Below are 26,218 nucleotides of genomic sequence, written 5' to 3' on the forward strand. Positions count from 1 at the left end.
AAATTGTCATAGTTACTGTTTATTATGATGAAAAAGACGGAAACAAATTTGGTTTAGAAGCAAATCGATAACCTGATGCGCCAAAAAGTGGAACATTTCACCAAATTGTACTCTGCAGGGAGTGCGATACAACAGTGCGACGGACCAGATTCTCAACTGTTCTATATGAACTCGTCATTTCGGATTGATCAAAATCTCGTGATGCATATGTGGTGAGTATTTCTGAAATACAAGAGCATTTAACTTCACTTATAATTCATTGTTTCCTTTTTGTATGCAGTTTCAGTCACTTAGAAGACTTTAATGACGCAAGAACCGCGACCATGCAAAGCGTGATTTGTTGGAATCGTCTCTACCGGCGTCCGCAATGAAGGAGGCTTGCACACTTCAGCCACTGCAATCGTTTCCCGTTGAGATCATCTGCCAGCGTCAGCCAAATGCGGATCGCGTACCGAATAATATAATTTCTATTAGTGTTAATACCAAGTGACTTACCAGGGCTGTTATGTGTACTCCAAGCTCATTAATTTTGACTACCTAAGTAGATAAGACTTTTCATTCATACTCAATTGCATTTATATTATCGTTCAGTAAGAATCACACGATCGTCAACCCATTAAATTTTTACACTAGACCAATTAAGTTTTCAGACCCTTGTTTTGAATCGCCGGTACGGCTCTGAAGTTTTCATTTTTATGTACTTATCAAATCAAATAGGAGTTTCAAAACTGCGTTTTGAAGACTACGTTGTAATGCTACTTTTAAGACGAAATCAAATTCCACGTTTTTTGTCTCGTAATCGAGTTTGAACATAATGAAATATAACCTAAACGGATTTAATAAAAACATGAAAATGGATTTCAAAACCCCAGTAGTTGCATTTCAATCGCTTAGATCAATTTTAGTGCTTCTAGTGAATTGAGTGATCATAAAACTGCTATCACCTGTACATTCATGTTGAAATTTCTCCAATTACGAAACTCTTCATTATTCAGAATGCCACACGAAAAACAACAAACAAATTTGTCCGGTATCGGAGCAACTTTGATGTTGCGTTGCCAGATATGTTTGTTTTCTACCAATCTAATCTGTCAGCTCAAAACTAAGGGATAGGCTAGGCCAACTTGTTCCCACATTATCGATATGACGGAATGAGCAATGAATTCTTACTCGACTGCATGATTTTTTAGTGCTCGATCGGTTCAGTGCTAGAATTTTCGCCTGAGTTGGCTGCTCGATCAACCTGATTGACAGTGACATTATAAATGTCATTGAATATTCGCTCATTTTATGAATGTGTTAGTTTGAAATTTAAGCGACTTAAGCCATTTCACTACACTCCAGCTAGAGGAATGGATGATGCTGACTAAGGTAAGCCGTTTTGTTAATTTCCAGCGAATTTCAATAGTTTATGTTGGGATTCTAAGAAGAACTGGTTATTTACTAGTTCTGTATATCCGAAAAACATGAAGATTTAAATTTGTATATTCAGTTATATAATGTTTTCGTTTAAAAATAAACTGAAAATCAGCACGAAAACGTGCAAAATCAGGAAAGAAGAAGAAGAAAACGAATTGACAATTCAGTCCGCATCTTCTCACTTAATTCCGAATGATTTCCGAATCAACCGGTTGTAGGCGAACCGGTTCATTCGGAATCGGTTGTTGCACTGGAGTTGGAATTGATTCGGAATCCATTATGATTTCCACATGAAATTCCGAATGAAAATTTCTCGCCGATTCGGAATCCATTCGGATCTGATAATGTGGGTTTCTTTGGTGAACCAAAAATATTTCATCGGTTTATATGGGACTTAGGGGTATTATTATTTGTATTTGGTCCCACGACCAGCGTTGCCAATATTCCAGATTTATCTGGCAAATGCCAGATTTTTCTCGCTTCGACAGACACAGATCTTTTTTAAGATCTTCCAGGTTTCACCACACACTTATTTTCAGTTTGATAAAATCATCACTTTGATCCAAATAACCGAATTGACGTATTCCGCAAAAATTCGGTTGTCTTCAATACATATACCGAAAACTTGGTAATTTTCTACCGAACAGTTTGTACTTCGAAATGATTCGGTAAATTTGTAAGAAATCATACGGAACGATCAGCAGTTTATCAACTTTTAACAAATTTTTCGGTAAAAATGGCCGAATTCAATTATAAGAGTAATAATCCTATAAGAGTCTAATAATCGCCCTTTTCAGCTTTATAATAGCATTATAAACACATGTGTAACTCCGTTGAAATTAAACGAATTTTTAAAGCTGAATTATGTGAAGTTATAATGCGTCGTGGTTACTTGGGCAGTTTCCGGCTATGTAGAAAGGCTTGGATGATATATCTCTTTACATATTCGCAATCACTATTGATTTAAATAAATAAATTATATTTAAATTTATATATTAAATCTGTGTTGTTTCAGGTTGATGACTTGAAATAAATCAAGATTTTCCATAGTATTCACTTTATTGCAGTAAAAGGCGATTTTCTGTATTGCTTCGGATTTTTGTGCCAGTGCTTTGTAGTGTTTAACTGTAAAAGTCACCTTGCAGATAAACTGTTTGAAATCGGAATGCTTACTACAACTGGGGGGAATGTTTTCGACGAAGTATGTATTTTCTTTTATAGAAAGTAGATATATACATATAACAAAATGCATTTGAATTTCAATTGTTTTGGTGTGTGTTTTCCGAAATTTCAAACTTTAAAGTAAATATTTAATATTGATTTCATACTGTACTGAACTGTAGGAATAACTGAACTAATCGGTTGATTTTGAGGATACCTTCGGTTATCTTCCCGTACTGACTAAGCAGTACAATATGACAAAGTCCTCATCACAAATTACTGATCAGTATAGTGAAAAATTAACGAACGGAAACAAACAAACTTCACTTTTCCGGATCGTTCGTCAATAAATAATTTATTGAACTGATTGCGGTACGTTCAGCTGAGTAAAAGTCGGTAAAAAAATTACTGAGTACGGTGAAGAAAATTAAGTGTTTATAGGTTATTCAATTTACCGGATGTAGTGGTACAGTGTCGAGCCGACGACACGACCTGCCTCTCGCCTATCAAAACTGTATCGCAAATTTAACTACCCCTCAGTAACTGGTAATGTCAAAATGAAATTTTCTGAAAAAATATTAAAACTAGCAACACAATTTGATCAATTATTAGTTTTGAATAACAGTTACCAAAACCTTGGTTACTGCATGTTGAAGACTTGAAGAAAGTGAACAAAACAAACTGCCTCGAGAGGAAGATCCTTTTTTCGCGGCAAGTTGCAAATTCTGCATCATCATCACGCGTTAGATTAGTAGATAGATTAGCTCCGTATGCGGCCAGAACTTTTGTATTGGGTACTGCGTTGTTGGTATGACGCAACGTTTCAATATCCACCGATGCTAGTTAAATAGTTTAACGTAATCAGACTTAGATCTATGACGGCTCTCCGCTATGTACACGAGTTACAAAATGGTATAGCTGAATCGATCTGGTATATTGTTAATTATTGTAAAATCAACAGACACATTGTAGTCCTAATGATAATTTCTAATACTAAGTAAAAAATTTGCTTGAATTGTTTTTCGTGAAAGGTTGAAGTCAAATCCAGATGATACACGATTGAACGATCTTTGCAAACCTATAACGGCACCGTTTGTTCCATAGTTGGTACGACGTAGAGGTAGTCGAAGAAAGGCGTTGTTACGGAGAGCACGGGGACGAATTTTACGGGGATTGATATTAACCTCACGGAGCAAAGCGGGGCAGTCAATCCTATCATTCAAAATATCAGCTATCATCAAAGCACGCGACAGCTCTCGTCGTACTTGTAGTGTGTCAAGATCAATCAGCAATCCGCGACTTTCATAGCTCGGCAGTTGATGTGGATTATTCCAAGGTAATCGTCGAAGAACAAAACGTACGAATCTTCGTTGTATAGATTCTATTATATGAGCTCCATTGAGGTAAAGAGGGTTCCAGACTACTGGAACACTCTGGTAACACTCTTATCGTTTTTTCGTCCCGGTGTGGAAACAGATACTTTGCGGTTAAGACGAGATATTTGCTGGCTATTTTTAGAAATTTCGACCTTCAGCTCAGCACACACCGATTCCATTCTCTCGGAAATCGCCGAAATCGCACATCCAACAGAAGATATAGATATATAACACTTCATGTGGACCACATGAATGCAAAAACCCGAGCACGAAATGAAATCCTCATCAGAAGACGGTTTTGGCACACCGATCACATGCATTGGTCATATCGCAATGATCTGAGACAGATGACATTGAAACACAGATGGCGCTGCAGTCACGTAAAAGCTCTGGGAACTGGATGTCTTACTGATGTGTTGACTATGGTCAGTTATATTGTGCACTCAATGAATCACCAACGGCAGCAAAAAACTGATCGAAAACACTCTCCAAGCACTGTACTCCAGAACCAGACAGAAGCCAACCAAATTAGCAACCGAGTAGCGCACCACAAACAGAATATAAACGTTAAATAACCAAAAAAACAATAATTTACTAGAGCTCACTGCACAGCAACAATGGCGATAAGTTGTTTACAAACATTACATATCAGTACTATTGTACGAAATGCAAGAAACTCATTTGCAGCAAATCAAAGATACTTGAATATTTTAATTTAATATCTTAACTTTATATCCATGCCAAAATCGCACTGCATATGCAGGTACGAATGTACTTATAAACAAAATTTATATTTATTCTTTTCTAATGACTTCCTAAACTAAAAATATTCCAATTGTTCCCCGATTCTTTGTATATTTGTCACTTCTGAATTTGTTTCAAATTGTTCAACTCTCGTTGCTAATCAGTGTACATGTTGTAAAACAATATGAAGTCATATTTTGGACATTCGAGAAATTCCTCTGCATCTACTCTCAGTGATTTTAAGTTCTTCGCAAAACGGATGGTAAAATTTGATGAACATGAAAGACATTTGAAAAGTTCGGGGATCAACTTTCTTAGGATATGGAATCTGATCGTAAAACAAGTTTCTTTCAAATAATTTGATAATCGATTCTCAAGCAGAGAATATACAGTAACTACAATCTCCCGAAAGACGTCTGGAACCTGAAAGTAATCGAATGTCAAGAATGTCGGATACAATTCAACATTTAAATTAATAAAACTTTTTCTACATTTTCTCAAATGGTTTGTTTATTTATTATGGGGCTCCGTGGAAACTAGCTCGTAACAACTTAAACAGTGTTGGGCAAGAAAATTATTTTTATCATTATCAAGGGGTCGCTATATTTGTGGTAACTGGCGGTAAATCACTCACGAACACTTTTTATTCCTATCTTCCTTCGGAGTGCCGTGAGTGTCGTGAATCCTACCCGGCACAACAAAAGTTTACAACAGGCCAATAATTGATATCATAAACATTTAATAACACATGTTTGATGTAAATATATAATACCTTATGATCAAAAAAGAACAACAAACCAACAAACTGAATGAGTCTTTCGTTCAGTATGTTGTTCAACAAATGCTTAGCGGTCAACAAGATCTAATCGCTTCCTTGGTGGGTTGTCTGTAATAGTATGTTCACATTAGCGCTGATATCAAGTGATATACGGATTTACTTGATATCCGATGATATCATGTGCGATATCACTTGATATCCCATACAATTTGATGTCAACGCGTATTATCATTTTGGCATGATATCCGGGATATCATGTACGATATTATGTCGAGTTGTCAAAAATCGCAACTAGCAACACGGATAATGGCATTGAACGCACTCATTTATGAACGTCACTTCGAGAGTGACAATGAAAAATCATTATAATTTCGAATTTTTCAACGAATACTGGCGTTCGGAGACCATAAAATGCAAAACTTCAACTCTTGATTTAATTTTAATAGAGAAAAGTAATATTAATGATCTTATTTCTAATGAGAACATTCAATATGACAACTTCATTGTCAAACGATATCATTTCGATCATATGTGAACACTTCGACATGATATGCATATCATCTCGGTATATCAAGTGATATTAGCGCTAATGTGAACATGGTATAACGATCACTTGATATAACGTGTAAATCGTACTTTAGCCGAATACCATATAATGCTTGTTTCCATGACAAAATATCCCAGCGGTTTTCAATTTCTAGACATTTATCTCTTAGTATCAATGGCGGATTTTACACGATCATTAAATGTGTCATTACTCAAAAGTAATGTCATTTTTAATAAACGTGTAAGTACAGTAGTGATGAGTTGAGTAGTGATGTGGAATTTCATTACTTAGTAATCATTAAAAATGACAAAAATAATTCTCGTGTAAGGGCCGCTATTACTTAGTAATCACTAAAAATGACATAAATAATTCACGTGTCATTAGCGGCCCAATGATTTGCCACAGGGGTATAGAAAACTCAATTCTGTCTGCAAAATTTCGACAGCAGTTGGAATTTTACCAGGTTTCTGCTGACTGCCAGAAATTTTCAGAAGCGGGCGAAATTGCAAGAATGCTGAACAGCGCTGCCAACTATACCGATTTCTCGGTATTTATACCGATTTTTGGGCTCGATATAGGAATAAAGATATCACGCCTCTTTTTTGAGAACGGCAAATAAACCATCCATCAACATTCACTTTGAAGCGTAATTTCGAATGACTCGCTGAGAGTAAGTTATAATAGTAAACGGCAGAGAAAAGTTTTCTCTTTCGTCTGGTGTTAAATTGAATACTCTGTCTTTCATAGCTCGCTTGCAATTTCTATCGAAAGTGGAAGTTGACAGGTGGCTTATTGGCCGTTCTAAAAAGAACGCGTGATATGCTCTTTCATAATACCGATATTTCAATTTTCATACAGATAAATACCGATTTTCAGTTTTTGTGTTAGATTCCATAGGGGTAAACCAGGTCGAGCGACCTGTTTCCACACTAAATCGATGTTTGATTTTTCGAGAAAGATATTGTACAGATAGATTTTTGGAAAAAAAAACAGTTGACAGCACTGATACTGAATCACTTTTCTTGCAGTGTGTTGACAAATTTGACGAAAGTTCGAATAATCGATCATGTCGTTAAGTTTCTTGCACTTTACCTTTGCAATTCTGCAGTAAAGTACAACCATCCTTTTCCATACTGAAACCTCGTGGAAGTCGGACGTGTACGTGGACAAGATGGTAAATTTTCTGTTAATTTCAAATTAATAATTCTACATTACCTAAAGAATGTTTGTTATTTCAAATAGATCGAATCAATTTTGTTTATTAAATATCTAGAAGAATAATTAAACTAAAAAGCTAGTTTCACTTACTACAACATAACCTCGCATTTGCTTTCAGTCGCATCGTAAATTCTCAGCACCGCGTCATGGTTCCATGGCCTTTTATCCTAAAAAACGTGCTTCTCGCCATCAGGGTCGCATTAAGGCATTCCCCAAGGATGATGCATCAAAACCAGTCCATTTAACCGCTTTCTTGGCATACAAAGCTGGCATGACCCACATTGTTCGGGAAGCGGATCGTCCTGGATCAAGTAAGCTCAAATTATGTTTTAAAATAACATACACTTAAATGATGATTAAATTAAAGTTTACGGTTTTTTCTGATTAACTATGATTACAAACCAGTTTAGAACTAGGGCTGTCTGATGCATTATTATCACTTTCATTTTTTCAATGTTGCTAGCCAATTGCCTAATACTGCTTTTTTATCTTACAGAGATCAATAAGAAGGAAGTTGTTGAAGCGGTTACTATTCTAGAAACTCCTCCAATTGTAATTGTGGGGGCTGTTGGATATATTGAGACTCCATTTGGACCACGTGCTCTGTGTAACGTTTGGGCTCAACATCTCTCAGAGGAATGTCGTCGTCGTTTCTATAAGAACTGGTAAGTACATTAAAGCAGTAGCAATCTAAGCAAAAACCACGTTATTAATGATGAATCCTTCACGAGAAAATGTTTTCTTTTGTCAATATTTCAACACTTCAATCTCATTTGGAATGCATAAGGTCTAATCGACCGTCCCACGACAAAAGGGCCTAACTGCAAATGACATTTTCTCTTTGTTTACTTTTTCTTTCACGATTTACCGAAATGATTTTGTATTTGACGCATTACTCTTCACAAAACTTTCAAGGTAAAACTACAAGCCTTCGATTTATTTTGAAAACTTCAGAGAATTTGTGATAATGGCTCCGTAATAAACAAAAGAGAAAGTAAACAAAGAGAGGCTCTCATTTGCAGTTAGGCCCTTTTGTCGTGAGACTATCGTAATATTCTATTGTATTATACATAGTAACACTTGATATTAACGATAAACAGATGACCAATAGACAGCACTAAATAAATTTGATTGATGTTTTTAAGAAATATTTGGCACTACATACAGACATTTCAGTTTATGATGAAATTTTTCTTGTTTGGCAAGATGTCTGAACAACCATGTTTGAGACATATTCAACTGCTGCTTTCCTTCTGATCCCATATTGATTGCCGACTTCAGTTGCATGACCAAAAAGATAAATATTAATTTTTAAATTAAGCTCTTCGATCGTTGTAAGAGAGCTAATGCTTGTTATGTGAGCCAATTTTCATACAGAAAATTGTGGTGATCATAACTAGAGAACCTGGTTCTCCGCTCAAGGAATTTGATGAGGACCCTTCTCCTTTTTTCTTTTCATTATTACTTTCTTCGTTTTCGACTCAAGGCATTCGAGCAAGAGGAAGGCTTTCACTAAAGCTTCTAAGAAATGGACCGATGATCTGGGCAAGAAGTCAATTGACGAAAACTTCAAGAAAATGATTCGCTATTGTAAATTCATCCGTGTCATTGCTCATTCGCAGGTGAGTAACTAGGTAGAAATTTACTTGACGAAAACATTTCATAAGGTCACAAAAACAAATGGTAGTTTTTATTTTTAATTTGGCTTCTCTTAATAACTCAATTATTGTCACGTCTTCCAAAAGCTAACATGCAAACAGTATTGAATAGCATACATTTCTATAATAACGAATAGATAATCAAAATAGATTTTAAACAGCAAAATTGTCATTTGCATATGTGATTTTCAAATGTTCTCGACGAACTGTTGATATCGACATAACCTGGGAGTTTCTGTTCTGACGGAAGCTTCTAAAATCGGGGGCAGACTCTGCTTTATCATGCATGGTCATTCCTCAATGTCGAAGATCAAATTGCCCTGCGGGTGGCGATCGTTGGTATATTCCTGATCTTTCGCGTAGTCCCTGGACTGTGATCGCGTAGATAAACCATACCAGCTACATTCTAACCAATTGAAGAAAAACATTGAGTTCTAATATATTCATTACCGTATAGATTCGTCTGATCAAGCAAGGACAGAAGAAGGCTCACATTATTGAGATCCAACTGAATGGAGGGACCATTGAGGACAAGGTCAACTGGGTTAAGGAGCATCTAGAGAAACCAGTTCCAGTTTCGCAAGTCTTTGCCAAGGATGAGATGATCGACTGTGTTGCTGTTACCAAGGGTAAAGGTTTCAAGGGTGTCACTAGCCGTTGGCATACCAAGAAATTACCCCGCAAAACACATAAGGGTCTGCGTAAAGTTGCCTGTATTGGAGCATGGCATCCATCGCGTGTTGCCTTCACAGTTGCTCGTGCTGGTCAAAAAGGTTACCATCACCGAACCGAAATAAACAAGAAGATATATCGCATAGGAGCTGGCATTCACACTAAGGATGGCAAGGTACGTTTAACGAAGTAATACTCGAAGCTAATATCAATGATGAAACCCGATGTAGCCGACATCATCTTACTTTATTCTACATACGATGAAACATAATGTATACATAATGATAGGACTGATTACAGCAGTTTTCGGCAGCCTTGTTGTTCAATCAAACAATTATTTCAACATCACTTTTTTCTATTACAGGTCATCAAAAACAGTGCTGCCACCGAGTATGACTTGACGGACAAATCTATTACTCCAATGGGTGGTTTCCCATTCTATGGTGAAATTAACAATGATTTTCTTATGATTAAGGGATGCTGTATTGGAGCTAAGCGACGTATCATTACGCTGCGTAAGTCTCTACTGGTTCATACTAAACGAGCTTCTCTGGAACAGATCTCGCTCAAATTTATCGATACATCTTCGAAAATGGGACATGGTCGCTTCCAGACACCAGCTGATAAGAGAGCCTACTACGGTGTGCTCAAGAAAGATCGTATTCGTGAGGAAAAGGCCCAGGCTGCTGCTGCTGCTGCCGCCGCTAAATCATCAGCATAAGATATGCTAATAATATCTATGTTCTAATAAAAGAGATAGTATAATCACAACATAGAAGCTCATCTGAAAGCTACTTGTTAGTCCGAACTTTTCCTTTTATGCAATTAACCCCCGATAGGCCGTTTGGCGTATATTTCATACGCTAGGACATAATGCGTATGATATATTATACGCCAAACGGCCTATCTTGCAATACATACTATAGAAATTTACACCATAATTCTTGTTTACGCGATACGTTCGAATTAATCACGCTTTCAAACATCGTACATGCCTAACGCTCGTATATTTTTTGACGAAACACTACATTTTGCGTAAAAATTTAAAAAAAAAATTGAATCTAACAATAGTGGATAAAAGGCAAAATCAATTAATTAGTTTATTTCTTTTCATAATCTCTAGTTTTTTAGCTCAATATAAACCAAAAAATGCACGAATTGACTACCAAACGATTTTAATGAGGAACAAATCTTCATTTGATATATAGGGGTGCAAATTAGAAAGTCCAGGGTAAATACAAGTTGAAACATGATCAACTTTTGAACACGTACAGCTCAGTCAGTTTAGTTTCAATCAGTAATATTATTTCCCCAATTAATTGAAAATATTTCTACGCATTGATTTGAATGTTCATAGCCATATATTTTCAATTATATACACTGAGGTCTTTTCTTAGGGTGTACGTTATTTGGCCGAATTTTGCTTGGCATAACTTTGTTTGGCATAAATCTATTTGGCATAATGTCGTTGGGCATAAAATAAAAAATATATTCTGTTTCATTTGGCATAATTGTTTGGCATAATTTTCATTTGGCATGATTTCAATTGTGCATATTTTCTTTTGATTCGTTTTATTCTGGGAGTAATTAAAAAGGTTGTAATACATAACGGCCTGAAACACTTGAATTATAGGTCTTCCGATTAGTGATTGGACGACTCGGACTGCGTTACCTCGGCGGCTTGGCGCCGCCGAGGTTGCCTTGTCCTCGTTGTGGTCTAAAACTAGAAAAAAAATTCTAAAGGCGGCTTCGCCGCCTTGCGGTTTTTTTAATGTGAGGCCAAGGGATAGCTCCTAGCTTTGAATAGACCGGCCAACGAGTGGATTAAAGGTTTGTGTGCGGGGGCCGCCGCTTCCGACGGCGGGTCGGCGGCCGACTCAGCCGGCGTCGCCTAGGTGGCTGAGTGCCACCGAGCCTCCTTGGCTTCGTTTATGTGGCTGCGCCACATTGATAGACACATAACAAAGCCATTCACTGAAGAATCGAGAGTAAGAATCGAGCACTAATCGAAAATACTCCCAGAATAAATAGAATATCTAAAGAAAATATGCACAATTGAAATTATGCCAGTTGAAAATTATGCCAAACAGTTATGCCAAATGAAACAGTATGTCTTTTTGTTTTATGTCAAAAGACATTACGCCAAACAAATTTATGCCAATCAAAAGTTATGCCAGTCAAATTTATGCCAAATAAATTTATGCCAAACAAAATTCGGCCAAATAACGTACACCCCTTTTCTTATGCGACCTTTTTTTATGCGGTTTTTTTTATGCGAATTTTCTGAGTTATGCGGTTTTTTTTTATGCGAAGTTTCAGAGTTATGCGGTTTTTTTATGCGAATTTTCAGAGTTATGCGGTTTTTTTTATGCGAATTTTCAGAGTTATGCGGTTTTTTTATGCGAATTTTCAGAGTTATGCGGTTTTTTTTATGCGGTACGTAAATTCGCATAAAAAAAGACTTCAGTGTATTATTGAAATGTTGATTAATAGCTAGCAGCTATATCGTCTGATAAAAAATCTCCGGCCTACCAGATTTCCCTAACGTAGATGACGGTTTTGAAGGAGTAAGCGATATATCAAAGTGAAAGCATCGCTCTGATTGATCAATCCATGCAAAAACGAAGCTACTGGAAGCAATGTAAACGAAGCTACTGGAAATGTAAACGTAATTATAGCTAACGTTTCAGTCCTACGCGGGCGTAGCATGCCAGAGGTAGGTTGTTGCTAGACAGCAAGACACAAAGCGCTATAACACGATTTGACACTTTAATTGGTATGCTTTGATTCTGTGTCATGCGAATTCGGATGAAATCCCATGCTACGTCGTTTTCGTCTGAGAAATTTGCAACTACCTCGGAGTAAGTTTTGAGTGCTTATTATTAATTTCTAATTTATATAAGATGAACTCGATTAATAATAAAAAAAAGGTTTATCACTTCAACCGAAATCGCAGAATGGTAGTAATGGTAGAGAAACTTCAATTCTATAAAAATAACTGCGTGCATACAAAACCAGAACACAAGCTTGGCGAAGAGAAGCTTAAATATCGAAATCCGTATCGCAAGTATGTATAAAATGATAAAATTGCATACATTTGGGCTATTGATGTAATTCCGTCGGCTACAAATCAAGACAAACAGATTCTATATTCTGGGTTTGCGTGTTCGGTGCTGATTCTTAATAAAGGTTGATCTTAGCATCTTAGCTTTATTTTAAGAAACGGATATGTTTTAAACATTTTGGTGGAGACATTTTTTTTTGTTTTAAATCAACAGTATTTAGAAAAATTGTTGTGACGCTTTCTGAACAAGGATTAATTATAAAAAAACATTTATTGTTTGCATGTATTTATATTGAGAGTGGGTTATTTCACCGAAAGTCGTTTCGCCGAATGGGTCATTTCGCCGAAAGGGTAATTTCGAATACATCATATTTTTTTGTGTTATCACAGATAGTGATGTAATATCGATCGATTAATCGAGTAATCGAATAATTATCTAGATAATCGAGTAATATTTAATCGATTAGCTTAAAACTAATATTCGATTATTGAGCTAATCGAATATTTAAAAAAAATCCCATAGTAATAATCAAACGAATAATCGAGTGATCGATTAATAACCCAGATAATCGAATAAATTTCAATCGATTAGTTTCAAAATTTTACTCAATTATTAAATAATCGAGTAATTCGAGATTTTCGACATCCCTAATCACGGATAACAAATATACAGGCTCGAACAAAATTTTTCAAAATCCTGTGTAAATTTCAAATTTGATATACGTTGGAAACACTACTGCCACCTACTCGACTATTCGCCGCAATCTTTCATAACGTTCCACTACTTAATAAAATTTTCACTTCCATTTCAATCGTCAAACAAAGTAGTTTGATCTTCGGTCCAAAACTAACTACCAATAGATTCGAAATACATACGGGAGATCAACGTCGAAGACCTCACGCTTTTGGAATGAAGCGAGCGCCGAACAGCAGAATTGTGCCACAGCCGGACACACACCAAAAGCCTACCAGTGGAAGTCGTCATAAGAGCGCTGCTCAATTAAGGATCCGAAATTTACTGATTCCGCCCGAAATGGATTGTTTCATCTTCTTTGGAATCCAATCGGAATTTACAATTGATTCCGAGCCAACTTTCGGACGAGTTTCGCGAGTGTACACAACAAGAGTCATCTCAGATTTAAATGCAGATCCTGTTGGTCGTGATAATTCAAGGCACTTTTCAGCCCAGATCATCATTAAGAATTATTTAGGGATTAACTTAAGAACACGTGGTAGGCGCCCTAAACAACTCATAAAAAAAAGAAAATATAAACAAACTCGCATGGATACGTGGTGCGACCCGACAAAATTTTCAGAGCGAAACTACACGATTGGAGTCCGGTCTAGAGCGACCCCAAGTTGCTAAAACAAACATATCAAAAGTTGTTTGGGCGACTCTGGGTCAGCTCTCGGGCTGCTTTGCTCAATAAACGAAAACGGTATTAAATAGTTCAACTTAACCGCTAAGCATAGGTAAAGTTATTGCTATTTGCAACACTCTTAATAAACACCTAAGTGCTAAGTCTTTTCTGACGCGTTCGGCACTAGTTATGATCATTTAGGGACGAGTCACCACAAGTCTATTGTATTGATCAACCCAGTGAATTTATGTTTTCTTCATTGGAAGATTATAATCGATTGTGAACGCTATACAGTGGCGTGCCGAGGAAATTTGGCACCCGGGGAAAAATAAGAGATTTGCCGCCCCCATCGTTGGTTTACAGCTGAACTCCATCTTCGGAAAGCTAACTTGAGCGAGCAAAAAAAAAAGATAACTTTGCCGCCCCCCAAAAAAAAAAATATATATATATATATATATATATATATATATATATATATATATATATATATATATATATATATATATATATATATATATATATATATATATATATATATTTGAGAACCTTTGGGTTTTAATGGGTTAATATTATGTAATAAAATTAAATGTCAGAAGGATTTCCACTGAATTTCAAAGCAAATTATTTAGGAAATAAAAAAATAAACTGTTTATACATGTCTATTGTATATTTAAGTTTAATTACTATGTAATATTAATTTCTTATTTCAATAACCGTTGCGATACCTTGATCAGGTCTTGATTGAACTTCTTGCCACTCTTCCGGGTGAGCCTTCTTGCGATGTTTATACAGATTAGAGATATAACCAAAAGTCTTAAAACAAAATGCACACTGATACAAGCTTGTTCTTGTATGCGTTGTCATGTGCTCCGTCATCGTCAGACGCATGGAAAAGCCTTTCCCACAAACTTCACATTTGAACGGTCTTGAATTGATAGTTGCGGAGCAAGTGTTAGTACGATGACGAACCATGTGAAACTTAGTACGGAATTGTTTGCCACACATGTTGCAATTGACTGGGGCTTCTTGGGAGTGAATAACTTTCATATGTTTAGTCAAGCTGGCACCACGACGCATCTCCTTTCCACAAAGTTCGCACTTTACCGGTTTGCGCAACTCTGCATCATGCTCACTTTTATGGGATTCAAGACCACTACGAGTTTTGAACATTTTTGGGCATTGTTCACACATGAACATCTCATCGGTGTGAGCCGACCTTTTATGAGCGCTGATTGCCTTTTTACTGAAACTACAAAAGAGATGAGTTATGGTTTGATAAGGTCTCTTGGAAAAGAATGTATATATTACGGTTTATTACAGATATCGCAGGTTACATCCTTGATAGCATGGACTCGATCTATATGATTCTTGAGATTAATCACACAGCGGAACATTTTACCACAATGTTCGCAACTATAATTTTTCTCGTTCGGATCTGTCTCACGACCATGGGCCTTAAATTTGTGCTTTTCAAGAAATTGGAATACTTCGCCGCATATGTCACACCTGTTTCAAGTAGTAAACATAAATTACAATATAGTTTTTCTTATAAGTAAATGTACGGCGCTCAAAGTATGAACCAACATCATAGGCTATCAAAATTTAGTAAACGATTGCAGACATCCAGCGAGTGTGAACGCTGCTGGTGATGACGATATCTCCCTGGTTTGTCACTAAAGATAACTTAGGTCCTCCCATGTCCTGTTTGCTTGCTACATATCCAGTGCTCTGTAATCTCTTTTGTTTTATCTGCCTTCCGACGTTTGCATAACTGATACAACCGCAATTATTCTTTTAAAATGTTCGCGCGGTGTGATCTCTTCCCTTTGCAAGTTATTTCAAATCTCTCTGGCTACGGAAGTATTCCCCAATATATGGAAAGTTTCCTTTATTTTCCCAATCCACAAGAAAGGCTATACATACGATATAAACTACTACCGCTGTATTATTTCGCTCAGCTGTTCGAAATAGTCATACTGAAACCAACTGTCAAACATTTTTTTATCGTTTATTTATACCCGATTTTAACCTAATTTTGGTCGTTCGCCGGGTACTGTCAAACATTGCAAGCAATATATCGTCGGTATCGCTCTAACCCTAACCGCTCTACAACCACAAACCTACTGTCATTGAGGGTGGTCACAGAATGTCTTAGCAGATTGTATTTATTCAGCTGGCGCACCCTGTATCAGGTAAAACATTTTAAGGTGTGAAATAGAATATTTGCTTTCCTGTCTCCTTTGATACATACATAAGCTGCTAACAGTCGGAACGACAATAACATAGAGATAATCATGAAAATAGTGAACGGTAATGTAAACAAGGTACGCACTGCGTACTGAAGTTTCTCATACATACAGTATGAGACGGTTGATGAACAGTTCGAATTCTGTACTATAGAAAACTTTGCCATAAAAATCCCTAACAGCAATCCAAAAAACAATAAAACATTCGTTCTAAATCGACGTCAACATTTCAAAAGGGCCTAAAAACAATTGACAGATTCTCTTTGTTTACTTTCTCTTTCGACTATATCTGCGTTATTATAAAAATATTCGTTACATATTTGGCACTGTTGGAAGCATGGGGATATTGTTTTTTATTCTACACGAATACTTTGTAGGTACATGTGAAAATTAAGGAAATATTCACAAAAGAGAAAAGTAAACGAAGAGAAACTCTCATTGGTTTATGTGCCCTTATGAAATGTTGACATCGAAATATTCAAAAACTTCCAATTATAATCATTTTAGGAAACATTTTACAACACATGCTTTCGATTCTAATGAAAATCGAACAAATTTGTCGTTTTATTCCGAAAATGACTTTCTTCTGATAGTATGATATATTGATGTTCCGAACAATGATACATAGTTTGTCGATGGTGATATTTATAGAATATACATATTAGTATTTCAAAAGGTTATTCAAACGCTACCTACCTATAGCGATCAGGATTTTCATGCACATCTACGTGAACCAACAATTGCTGACGGCAAACGTTCTTTTTGAAACATATCGGACACTTAAGATACGGCGTTTTATTGTGTTCGCCGATCATATGAATTTTAAGATCCCAAAAATTCTCATACGTAACTCCATCATTTTTTTCCTCGTCGCAAATGTCACAAGAAATCTTTTTATAAAACTCAATCAGCTCGTCATCACGACCCTTTTCACGCTTTATCACAATTTTTCTGCCGTGTAAGCGCTCATGCTTGTCTCGTGCTCTTTCCAATTCAAACCGACGTGGGCATTGCCTACATGGAAACGGTAACTCTTCTTCCATCTGTAAGCGATGTGCGCGCATGTGTTTCTTCAGCGTTATTTTTTGATCTGTCACTTTGCCACAAATCTTGCATCTGCAATGTATAAGAATTAAAATTTAGATAAGTGAATAGTGGTTATTTAAACATACTTGTTTTTGTCAGGGTCATCGTGGGTCTCCATATGATTGATGAAACCACCTGGTGTGAAACATTTTCTTTCGCACTTTGAGCATTTCAAATATGCTGGTTCTTGATGAAATTCTCGGTAATGTAAATTGGCATGGTGAAATCGGTCAAATTCAACACGATCTGGGCAAAGATAGCACACAAACTCTGTAATATGCGCAAATAAACGCTCGTCTCTTGCTCTTCTGCCGCTTGTTTTACGATCCACTTCATTTGATGTAGCATCAGAATCATAATCCTTTTCTTTTTTGTTTTTCTTTTGTTTCCTTGATTTTTGACGCGAGTGACTTTCCTTTGAACTTTCGCCAAATTCTTCATCTAAATTTCCTATGCCTTCTTTCTTACCTGCGTTTTTCGGTGGCCGTCCACGACGCTTAACTATTTTTGGATTCTCCACTGTTTTAGTTTTGTCGTCCGTAACATCTTCTGTGTAATCAACATCGTTATCATCCTCAAAATCGAAACCATCATCAGCTAGAAAATCTGCATCAAAATCTCCATGATCAGAAGCTGCATTTTCTGCCTTATATGCCACAGGAGTGGAGACATTTCTTTTAGGTCGAACTTTTTCCGATAAACATGATTCGTCTGTTTTATTTTCTGGTTTGCTACTCTCAATTGATTCATCAATGTTTTCATGTGTTTCCTCCTCATCAGGCGGTTCAATTTTTACTTCGTCTATAGGATGAAACTCGAAATCTAAAATATTTATACTATCGGTTATACTAAAGTTTTGTTTAATGACAATATCACCTGGTTGTACATTAACCTGTACCGTTCGGGAATCGAGATCATTCGTTTCTAAGTGTAGTTTTTCCAACTTGCAGTAAAATAAATGAAAGTCGTAGATATTTTTCCAACAATCAGCACACACATAACATTGGTCGCAAGGTTTCAACTATCAAACGAATGAGATTAATTTATTTTTAAAGATATTAGTATTTTTTTAGTTTCGAAATTTCAACTCACATCAAACCACAAATGTTTTGATATTATGGCTGACATGTCCATTGTCTGATTTCCTTCGCTGTAGATATCCAGAAACCATTTCGATTTACTGGTAAAACACAGTGCACAACTCTCAGTTTTCACCATTTTATTTCAATTTTTTCCCATTTTGCATCGAGATTGAACGAAAATGCCACAACGCCACAGTCTCGTTTATTGACAGCAAATTAAGCTGTTCAGTGCGTTGCAAAATTGAGTGACAGTCGCAATTTCGATAGAATTTGAATCCAATGAAATACACGATGATATATTATATAGGTGAGAGCATATTACTTAATACATTCACCCCTATTCTGTACGTCGATCGATTCAAAATATTCCGATCGAATGTGCAATTTCCATTCTGCATTCCGTTCGAGTTGGGTATGAACTCGAATATCATTCGGTCGAGTTGTTAAATTTTCGAACATTACTCGATTACTTATGTTCGATTTAGAATCGTTCTACTTTGTTTATACAAATGTGACGGCACAGATAACAGATATACAGGCTCACATATGAACTGTGTGTCAAAATTGGCTCAATCAGCGTGGTGAACACTTGCAGATGTCACCACGATCGACACGAGGTGCCACCACGATTTGGGTGCTGCTTTCACATGAGCCACAGTTATGGATGCAACGTTCACTTATCGCTAGATTTTTGTTTTTCTATTGGTTAAAATGCAAGTTTATTTTTGTTTTATTTCGATCGAGTTCTCGTGTGATTTATGCTACATGGAAAAACAATTTGTCTCTAATACTTAGGAAAATCATGTGATAAGTGTTAAAATTGTTATAGTTGAAATATTTATACAACATGCAGGAGGATTTTGTTATCGTTCCGGAACGTAGTGGAACCAAATACAAAATACCCCTAAGTCCCATACAAACGAATCGCCAATGTTTAGTTCACAGCCTGAACAAGTAAGCCTAGCAAATTACTCCCTTTCATTGCGATAGTTTGAAAATGTGGAAGGTAATCGTTTCTGGAAACGCTTTATGCTAGTTGCTACGGTGCAAAACAAACTTGTTTGGTTATGTTTATCGTTGCTGTATTAAACTGCAACAATCAGTCTAAATATCACCGGCACTAGCACAAAAGATGAAAAATGAACACAAACACCCATGAATCTACAAATATCAATACAGCTAGTAGTATATTCATGGTGGCCTAACCATTCTAGATTATTGTTTAACTTACATTTCGCTTGTGATCTTGATTATCAGATAAAAACGGTTTGTTTATTTATTTTTCACTATAATAAACAGTAACTATGGTGAACTTGTTCTTACCCTTCAGTGTTGCTAGTTTTATAGAAAACTCGTTAAAGTACATTGTCACTCTGGCAGTGTACCGCGCGATGCAAAATGTGTACTTGAAAATTTGTCGAAGTATTCCGTATTATAATTTGTATTAATACGGAATACTTCGACAAATTTTCAAGGACACATTTTGCATCGTGAGGTCATGATACACTGTCAGAGTGACAATGTACTTTAACGAGTAATTTGCTAGGCTTACTTGTTCAGGCTGTGAACAAAACATTGGCGGTTCGTTTGTATGGGACTTAGGGGTATTATTATTTGTATTTGCTTTTACCGCGTCTTTTCACTTGTGAGCTTTTTACTTATTTTAGTTTTCTTCTTTTGTTCATCAATTGTTGACGGTTCGCTGACTCAGCATTGCCAGCTCTACCATCACGACGGCTCGACGTGTTCCCTTACTTGCTGCAGTCACCAAGCGACGAAGTAACGGAGGGTCCACCGTCACATTTGCCATTCTTTGATTCATTGACAATTATAAAAAAAATTTATTGGGTAATTATAACTAAAATTTATACTCCTTATAAAATTTGGATCTAATTCAATTGGAGCTGACCAAAGGGGAAGAATTTGTAGTCAATTTTCAAAAACTGACATTCAAAGTCTATTTCTCGGAATAACTTTTTCGATATGATGCTATCTCAAAGTACCATAATTACAATTTTACCACAGACGCTTGACAGCAATAATTTGAAGACAAAATATACGACTTGATACTAGTTCAATTAAGTTTAAAACATATCTAAGGTCTGAGGGTCGCGTGTTGAGTTTTAAATCGACCATGTGGCTCGCTCAATTCTCTTTGCGCATTGTATTTCACTTGTACTCTCTCGTTTCCAGCATACACACTAAGATTCAATTCCGTTGTTCGGTAATATTTTTGACGAAAAATTTCGGTAATCAATAGAAATTACCGATATTTCGGTACATGTACTTCATTTTACAAAAATTATGCAAATTTTTACCGGACGATCAGTTTTACGCAAGTTTTCATTACAGAATTCTGTAAATAGATATACAATTCATACGGTAAATCGAAATAGTCGCCGAGTACGGTAAAAACCATACCGACGACACGACCTGCCACTCGTCTATCAAAACTGTATCGTAAATTTAACTACCCCTCAGTAACTGGAAATGTCAAATCGGAAACGCCAATGATTTTTTTTAAACTGGCAGCACAAGTTGATATATTTATTGATTTTGAATAACAGTCACCATAACCTTGGTTACTGCATATCAAAGGCAAGATGAATGTAAACAAAATAAATTTCAGATGGGATATTATATTACGGAACATTTTAATGGATTTACCTGACTCGAGCGGAATGTAAAAATTGAGGAGTATGAGTTATGTCTTTTATAAAGCCAAGTTCAAAATTCAGGTCTTGACATGAAACCGTTGTGTGAGAAGGAAGACATGGAAATGACCGACAACGAGCTGAGCGAGGCTAGTGCTCTGCGGTACCTGCATAACGTACGGTAAAATGATTTCTTTGTGGAATTCCACTAGTAATCCTCGAATAGTGGTCAACAAGGTGAAATACTGTTTCCACTACTGCGCAATCAACCGACACAAAACAATTATGACACCGGCATATTACACCGAATCCTACTGCCCAGAAAAGCTAGCAGTTGAAGTGTACGGATGAATCGCTGGAAGCAGATCATTGTCATCGTTCGTTGGTTTCATCCATAGATTCGATTAAATTCCGAAAATCAAGTTCATTTGAATGCATTTCTGCTTGATTTGGACAAAGTTTAACACTAATAGAAATATTCCACCGCTTTCAAAACATGTTTATTTGTTTTGGGGTTCCTTGGTAACTAGTCCATAGCAACTTAAACAGTGTTGCTCGAGAAGATTATTTTTATCATTTACAAGGGGTCGCTAGATTTGTGGTAACTGGCGGTGAATCGTTAGCGAACAGTTTTAATGCTGATTTTTCTTCGGAGTGCCTGGTCGTGTCGTCGACCATACCGTCCGTATGGTAAAATAATCTTCCAATAACCGAACTTCTGTAAATACTGATTGTCGTAAAAACTAACTGTCAACCAGTTATTAAAATGTTCAGTAAGTGTCTTTTTATTTACCAATCGAAAAATATCTTGAAGGGTTCGTCGAATGGAATGAGGTACAAGTGCACAAATTTTTGTAACATTAGAACTACTCAAAGCTTTTTGTTTACTTATAGGCAGAAAATAATTTCATATCACTATGTTCACTTGCTGCCAATACATTTCGTTCGAGTTATTTCTGGTGGACTTGACAGGTTGTGCAGTGCTCTGAAAGGCGCTAATAATTCCGGTCAACCGGGAAGTGAAGTTACATTTTTTCTAGACATTTTTTTATATTATTTCATGGATATATAGTGCCGTTCATGGATATATAGTATTACACGGACCGTAGTCACAACTGGTTCGAACTTTCTTCACTCGTTTCTATGAAAAGTATCCAAATCCGAAAAACCTTATCGTAAGCTTAAAATGTATGTTGTTGTATGAAATCCGAAAATCTATTCAAATTCAGAATTTAACCAAAAGTAAACAAACGCAAAAAATTACCGAACCATTCGCTAGATCCATTTGGTTTACAGTTTACGGTAGTTGTTTGACAATTCAGCAATAACCGAACGATCGGTATTGAATTCAATTACCGAACTGATTACCGAACGTTTAGCTGTTGAAAATTCGGTAAAAAATTAACGAATTTTGCGAAATTTTCTAAGTGTGTACACACTTTTTTTACCGAATTTTCAACAGCTAAACATTCGGTAATCAGTTCGGTAATTAAATTGATTACCGATCGTTCGATAATTGCTGAACTGTCAGACAACTACCGTAAACGGTAAACCAAATAAATCTAACTGATTGTTCGGTAATATTTTGTTTGTTTGTTTTCCTTTGGTTAAAATTCTGGATTTTCGGATTTTAAAAAACAACACAAATTCACAAAAACGAATGAAGTAAATTCCAACCTGTTGTGGCTATGGTTTTATTCCACGAAAAAAAGGGTCAAATGTTTCGGCTGACCGGAATTATGAGCGCCTTCCAAAACACTGCACAATCCGTCGAGTCCACCAGAAATTACCCTCGAACGATTTGTGTAGGCAGCAACTGGACAAGTGACACAATTTTTTTTTCTGCCTAAAAGTAATCAAAAAGCTTTTAGTGGTTAAAATGTTTTAAATATTTTAGCACCTGTATCTCAATCCATTCGATGAACTCTTCAAGATTTTTTTCGTTTCATTAATAAAAAGACACTGAAAATTTTAAAAACTGTTTGACAATTCGTTTCACGACAATGAGTTTTCACAGAAGTTCGGTTATTGGAAGATAATTTTACCATACGGACAATATAGTTTTTACCGTACTCGGCGACTATTCAGATTTACCGTATGAATTGTATATCTATTTACAGAATTCTGTAATGAAAACTTGCGTAAAACTGATCATCCGGTAAAAATTCGCTTAATTGTTGTAAAATGAAGTTCACGTACCTAAATATCGGTAATTTCTATTGATTACCGAAAGTTTTCGTCAAAAAAATACCGAACAACGGAATCGAATCTTAGTGTGTACATTTTATTATTTTGATGATATGTTTTATCACATAAATCTATCGTATAGGTTGGACATTACATGGATTCCAATGAACAATGAAAAAATATTCAACTTTCACAAAGATTGAATGCGAAACAAAAATGTGTTTATATACAATGAAACGTCTGTGTGTTTGGCAGCCTTGTCGAACCAATTTTATTTCTCTCTCCTTTTTCAGAATACTATCAGGAAACCAAAGCGAAAAAAATGGCGGATGCATTGAAACTGACTTTGTTTCACAGATAAATATAAGACTTTGTTTTTATCGCGATAACATATATGTTTTTATGTACTAATCGCATCTGAACTAAATTATCTAGCCTTTGTCATGCTAGATTTATGATACAAGCCTTCAAAGCCGAGATATTCGATGAACAAGTAGAGCATTTCCGAGCGTTCCAATTTTCAGCAGTTCTTCAGTCAGAAAAAACAACACGACCGCTAAACTCAATAAATTCTAAAAAGTTCACAGAATATTCTCAACTAAATTTTGAAGACATTGTCAGGTGGGTTTTCTATATTGTGCACCGTTTCCAAGAAAATTTAATTTGAAACGAGAAAATAGCAAAAAACCTCCCACTTTACGGTACACTGAGCAAAATACCATAGTAACCGTAACCTGTTTTCCATCGTCATTTCAACTATATGCTCAAATAGTAGCAACAATCATGATATATGACTATTCACCAGGGCTTGCATATTGAAGCAACGAATATGAACGAAAAGGTTTCACTATCTGTGCTATTCACACACATTCGTATGTCAGGTAGAATTCACAGCGCAACCCAAGCCAGGAGAGCTGCTTCGTTCGTTCATTAGTTCATGAATATGCCGCTTGCTGAGACCTATGCTTCACGAGGTTAGCATTTGATGAATGGTTCTCATATTGTAGATGCCTATGAGGAAACTAGTTCCATAACTTTTAGTTCCGATGAATATTAATTTAAAGAACATTGCTTTTAGTGTTTCTAGGATATGTACACAGTGTAAACTGCCAAGAAACAAATGGATTGTTTTGAAAATGGGCTCAAATGCAAAATTTCTGCTATAAAATGTTTAAAGTCTGTTTGAAATGTGATCAAATTTGGTCTTGGAATGCGAACATTATGTTAAAAATGATTTCTGTAAACCTACTTTTTAAAAATAAACCGTAAACATTGCCTATATGACGTTGCTTCGCGTCTTGTAGCACACCGTGAGGCATAGTCTTCTTTCTCGTACAATACTAACGAGAGTGAACCCTTCATTTCATTACATTGTCATGGATTGCTTAGTTCATGTGTTAACTGAGAATGAGAGCACAGACAATTTACTTGGCAAGGGGAATTGGTCTGCTCAGTAGCATATACTCTCACGCATCCAGTTTCTCTCTAATATAGGTCTCTCGTTCAGCTATGTCAAGCAAAGTGTTCACAGCAGATATTTTTTGTTGCTTCGTTCGTTTGAGGATTCACAATACAAGCCCTGCTATTCACCATCTGTATTGTATAAATTACTAGACAACAAAGACTACGACTTGACTAAACTATTTGTATTAATGACTTTTCTGGCATAGTCATCCTGACAATGGTAGTCATCTCAAATATAAGAACAAATAGTTAAAATCACAATTTCTAGTAAGGTGAAATTGCTCTCGAGCCTTGATATATGAGGAGCTAAATAGTTATCGCTACCATGTAAATATGTTCACAATATAATAATGTTACCATAAATAGATACATGGTTTAAAAGACGATTATGAAGTTTGAAAACACTATTCATGTAGTCCATATCAACAGAATTTATGTAGGAAGCACATTATCGTGTAGTGTTTTTCAACCTACTATGTATTACATTTGTGCTGACTATACAAATTGTCAATGAACGGGTGTACTGTTATTGTCACATACAGTTACAATTTAGCAGAAAATTTCGAACATGGGTAACACATCAGTGATTGATTTGAACAAAATATTCTATATTGTGACTGTGTACTTTGGTAGGTCTTACAGGTAGGTAAAGTTTGTAGCCTTACTAGTTTCCGTCGTTGAAATTTAATTTTTCAACAATTTTCCGGCAACGGTTATGTTTTCCAGTGAAATCAACATCTCGTATACGGTTTATTATTCATTATCGGTCGCTGTAGAAATAACATCAAGCGATTGATGAAAAGGAAGATTATCATTTGATTCCCGGATTCAATTCGCTCGAATCCGACGGAAAATCGCAGGTGGGCATCGAGGTTTGCATCTGGACTTGGCTAATAATTTCTTTCCTGCTGCCAATTCCTGCTTCAGGTAAAACTCCACCGGACAGAGCCTTGGATCAACTGATGCTATCAAGCAATGCTAAGCAATATTTCACCAGGTATATTATCATTTGATTTGATGCGAAAATAAAATAGAGTTTAATGAAATTATTTTGTTGTTCTTATTTTAGAATTTAAATTCATAAAACTTTTCAACATTAGCTCATGTTTTGCTGATCTTCAGCATTGTTGAATCAACCACTGCTTTTAGTTTCAAAATAACTAGAAGTGAAATGTCAAAAATACCATGACTCTGGTTATAGCAAAAACTACAATGCAAAAAAAATATTCGGTCATGGTTAGGCTAACCATCTCAATCGTATTAGTTATTCATACAATACACTGTTCAATATTACTATTCTAGAGTCGATACCATTCATAGTAAACATGAACTTGACTATTGTTGAAATTATCTGATTTCATAGTCGGCTGAAAACCACTATACGCTCATGGTCAAGTTGGCCCTCTATATAGTAACAGTTACCATACTATTTTTCTGAGTGTACTGTCCTCAGCCTTTGAGTTTCCGAATACAATGGAAAATCACAACAGGAGCAGTGTGC

At 36.1% G+C, this 26,218-nt stretch overlaps 2 protein-coding genes and 1 non-coding gene across 3 annotated transcripts; 2 read left to right on the top strand and 1 right to left on the bottom strand.

Annotated features, from left to right (window-relative positions):
- Positions 1 to 7,085: 7,085 nt before the first annotated feature.
- LOC131429894 (large ribosomal subunit protein uL3) lies at positions 7,086 to 10,356 on the top strand. The gene is made up of 6 exons (XM_058594336.1): positions 7,086 to 7,199; positions 7,362 to 7,554; positions 7,740 to 7,908; positions 8,730 to 8,865; positions 9,359 to 9,748; positions 9,938 to 10,356. Exons 1-6 carry the CDS (start codon positions 7,197 to 7,199, stop codon positions 10,292 to 10,294), a joined length of 1,248 nt encoding a protein of 415 aa, XP_058450319.1. The 5' UTR covers positions 7,086 to 7,196; the 3' UTR covers positions 10,295 to 10,356.
- Positions 7,593 to 7,673, top strand: LOC131433399 (small nucleolar RNA U43). Its single transcript, XR_009230199.1, has one exon. It is a non-coding gene; the product is annotated as a small nucleolar RNA U43 (small nucleolar RNA).
- Positions 10,357 to 14,644: 4,288 nt separating the features above from the next.
- Positions 14,645 to 18,644, bottom strand: LOC131430737 (zinc finger protein 678-like). The gene is made up of 6 exons (XM_058595931.1): positions 18,423 to 18,644; positions 18,207 to 18,351; positions 17,417 to 18,152; positions 16,941 to 17,360; positions 15,307 to 15,504; positions 14,645 to 15,247 (listed from the first exon to the last, which is right to left on the bottom strand). Exons 1-6 carry the CDS (start codon positions 18,546 to 18,548, stop codon positions 14,692 to 14,694), a joined length of 2,181 nt encoding a protein of 726 aa, XP_058451914.1. The 5' UTR covers positions 18,549 to 18,644; the 3' UTR covers positions 14,645 to 14,691.
- Between the last annotated feature and the right edge of the window lie 7,574 nt (positions 18,645 to 26,218).

This window comes from Malaya genurostris, chromosome 2 (genome assembly GCF_030247185.1).
Source record: "Malaya genurostris strain Urasoe2022 chromosome 2, Malgen_1.1, whole genome shotgun sequence".
In the NCBI taxonomy this organism is placed as follows: domain Eukaryota; kingdom Metazoa; phylum Arthropoda; class Insecta; order Diptera; family Culicidae; genus Malaya; species Malaya genurostris.

Excerpts from the sequence above, each read along its gene's own strand:
- LOC131430737 (XM_058595931.1), bottom strand. The coding sequence starts at position 18,548 with ATGGTGAAAACTGAGAGTTGTGCACTGTGTTTTACCAGTAAATCGAAA. Across the intron at positions 18,352-18,422 it reads CAAAACATTTGTGGTTTGAT|TTGAAACCTTGCGACCAATG; the intron begins GTGAGTTGAAAT and ends TTCGTTTGATAG. Across the intron at positions 15,248-15,306 it reads TGCGATATCTGTAATAAACC|TTTCAGTAAAAAGGCAATCA; the intron begins GTAATATATACA and ends TCTCTTTTGTAG.
- LOC131429894 (XM_058594336.1), top strand. Across the intron at positions 7,909-8,729 it reads CGTCGTTTCTATAAGAACTG|GCATTCGAGCAAGAGGAAGG; the intron begins GTAAGTACATTA and ends TTTCGACTCAAG. Across the intron at positions 8,866-9,358 it reads GTGTCATTGCTCATTCGCAG|ATTCGTCTGATCAAGCAAGG; the intron begins GTGAGTAACTAG and ends ATTACCGTATAG.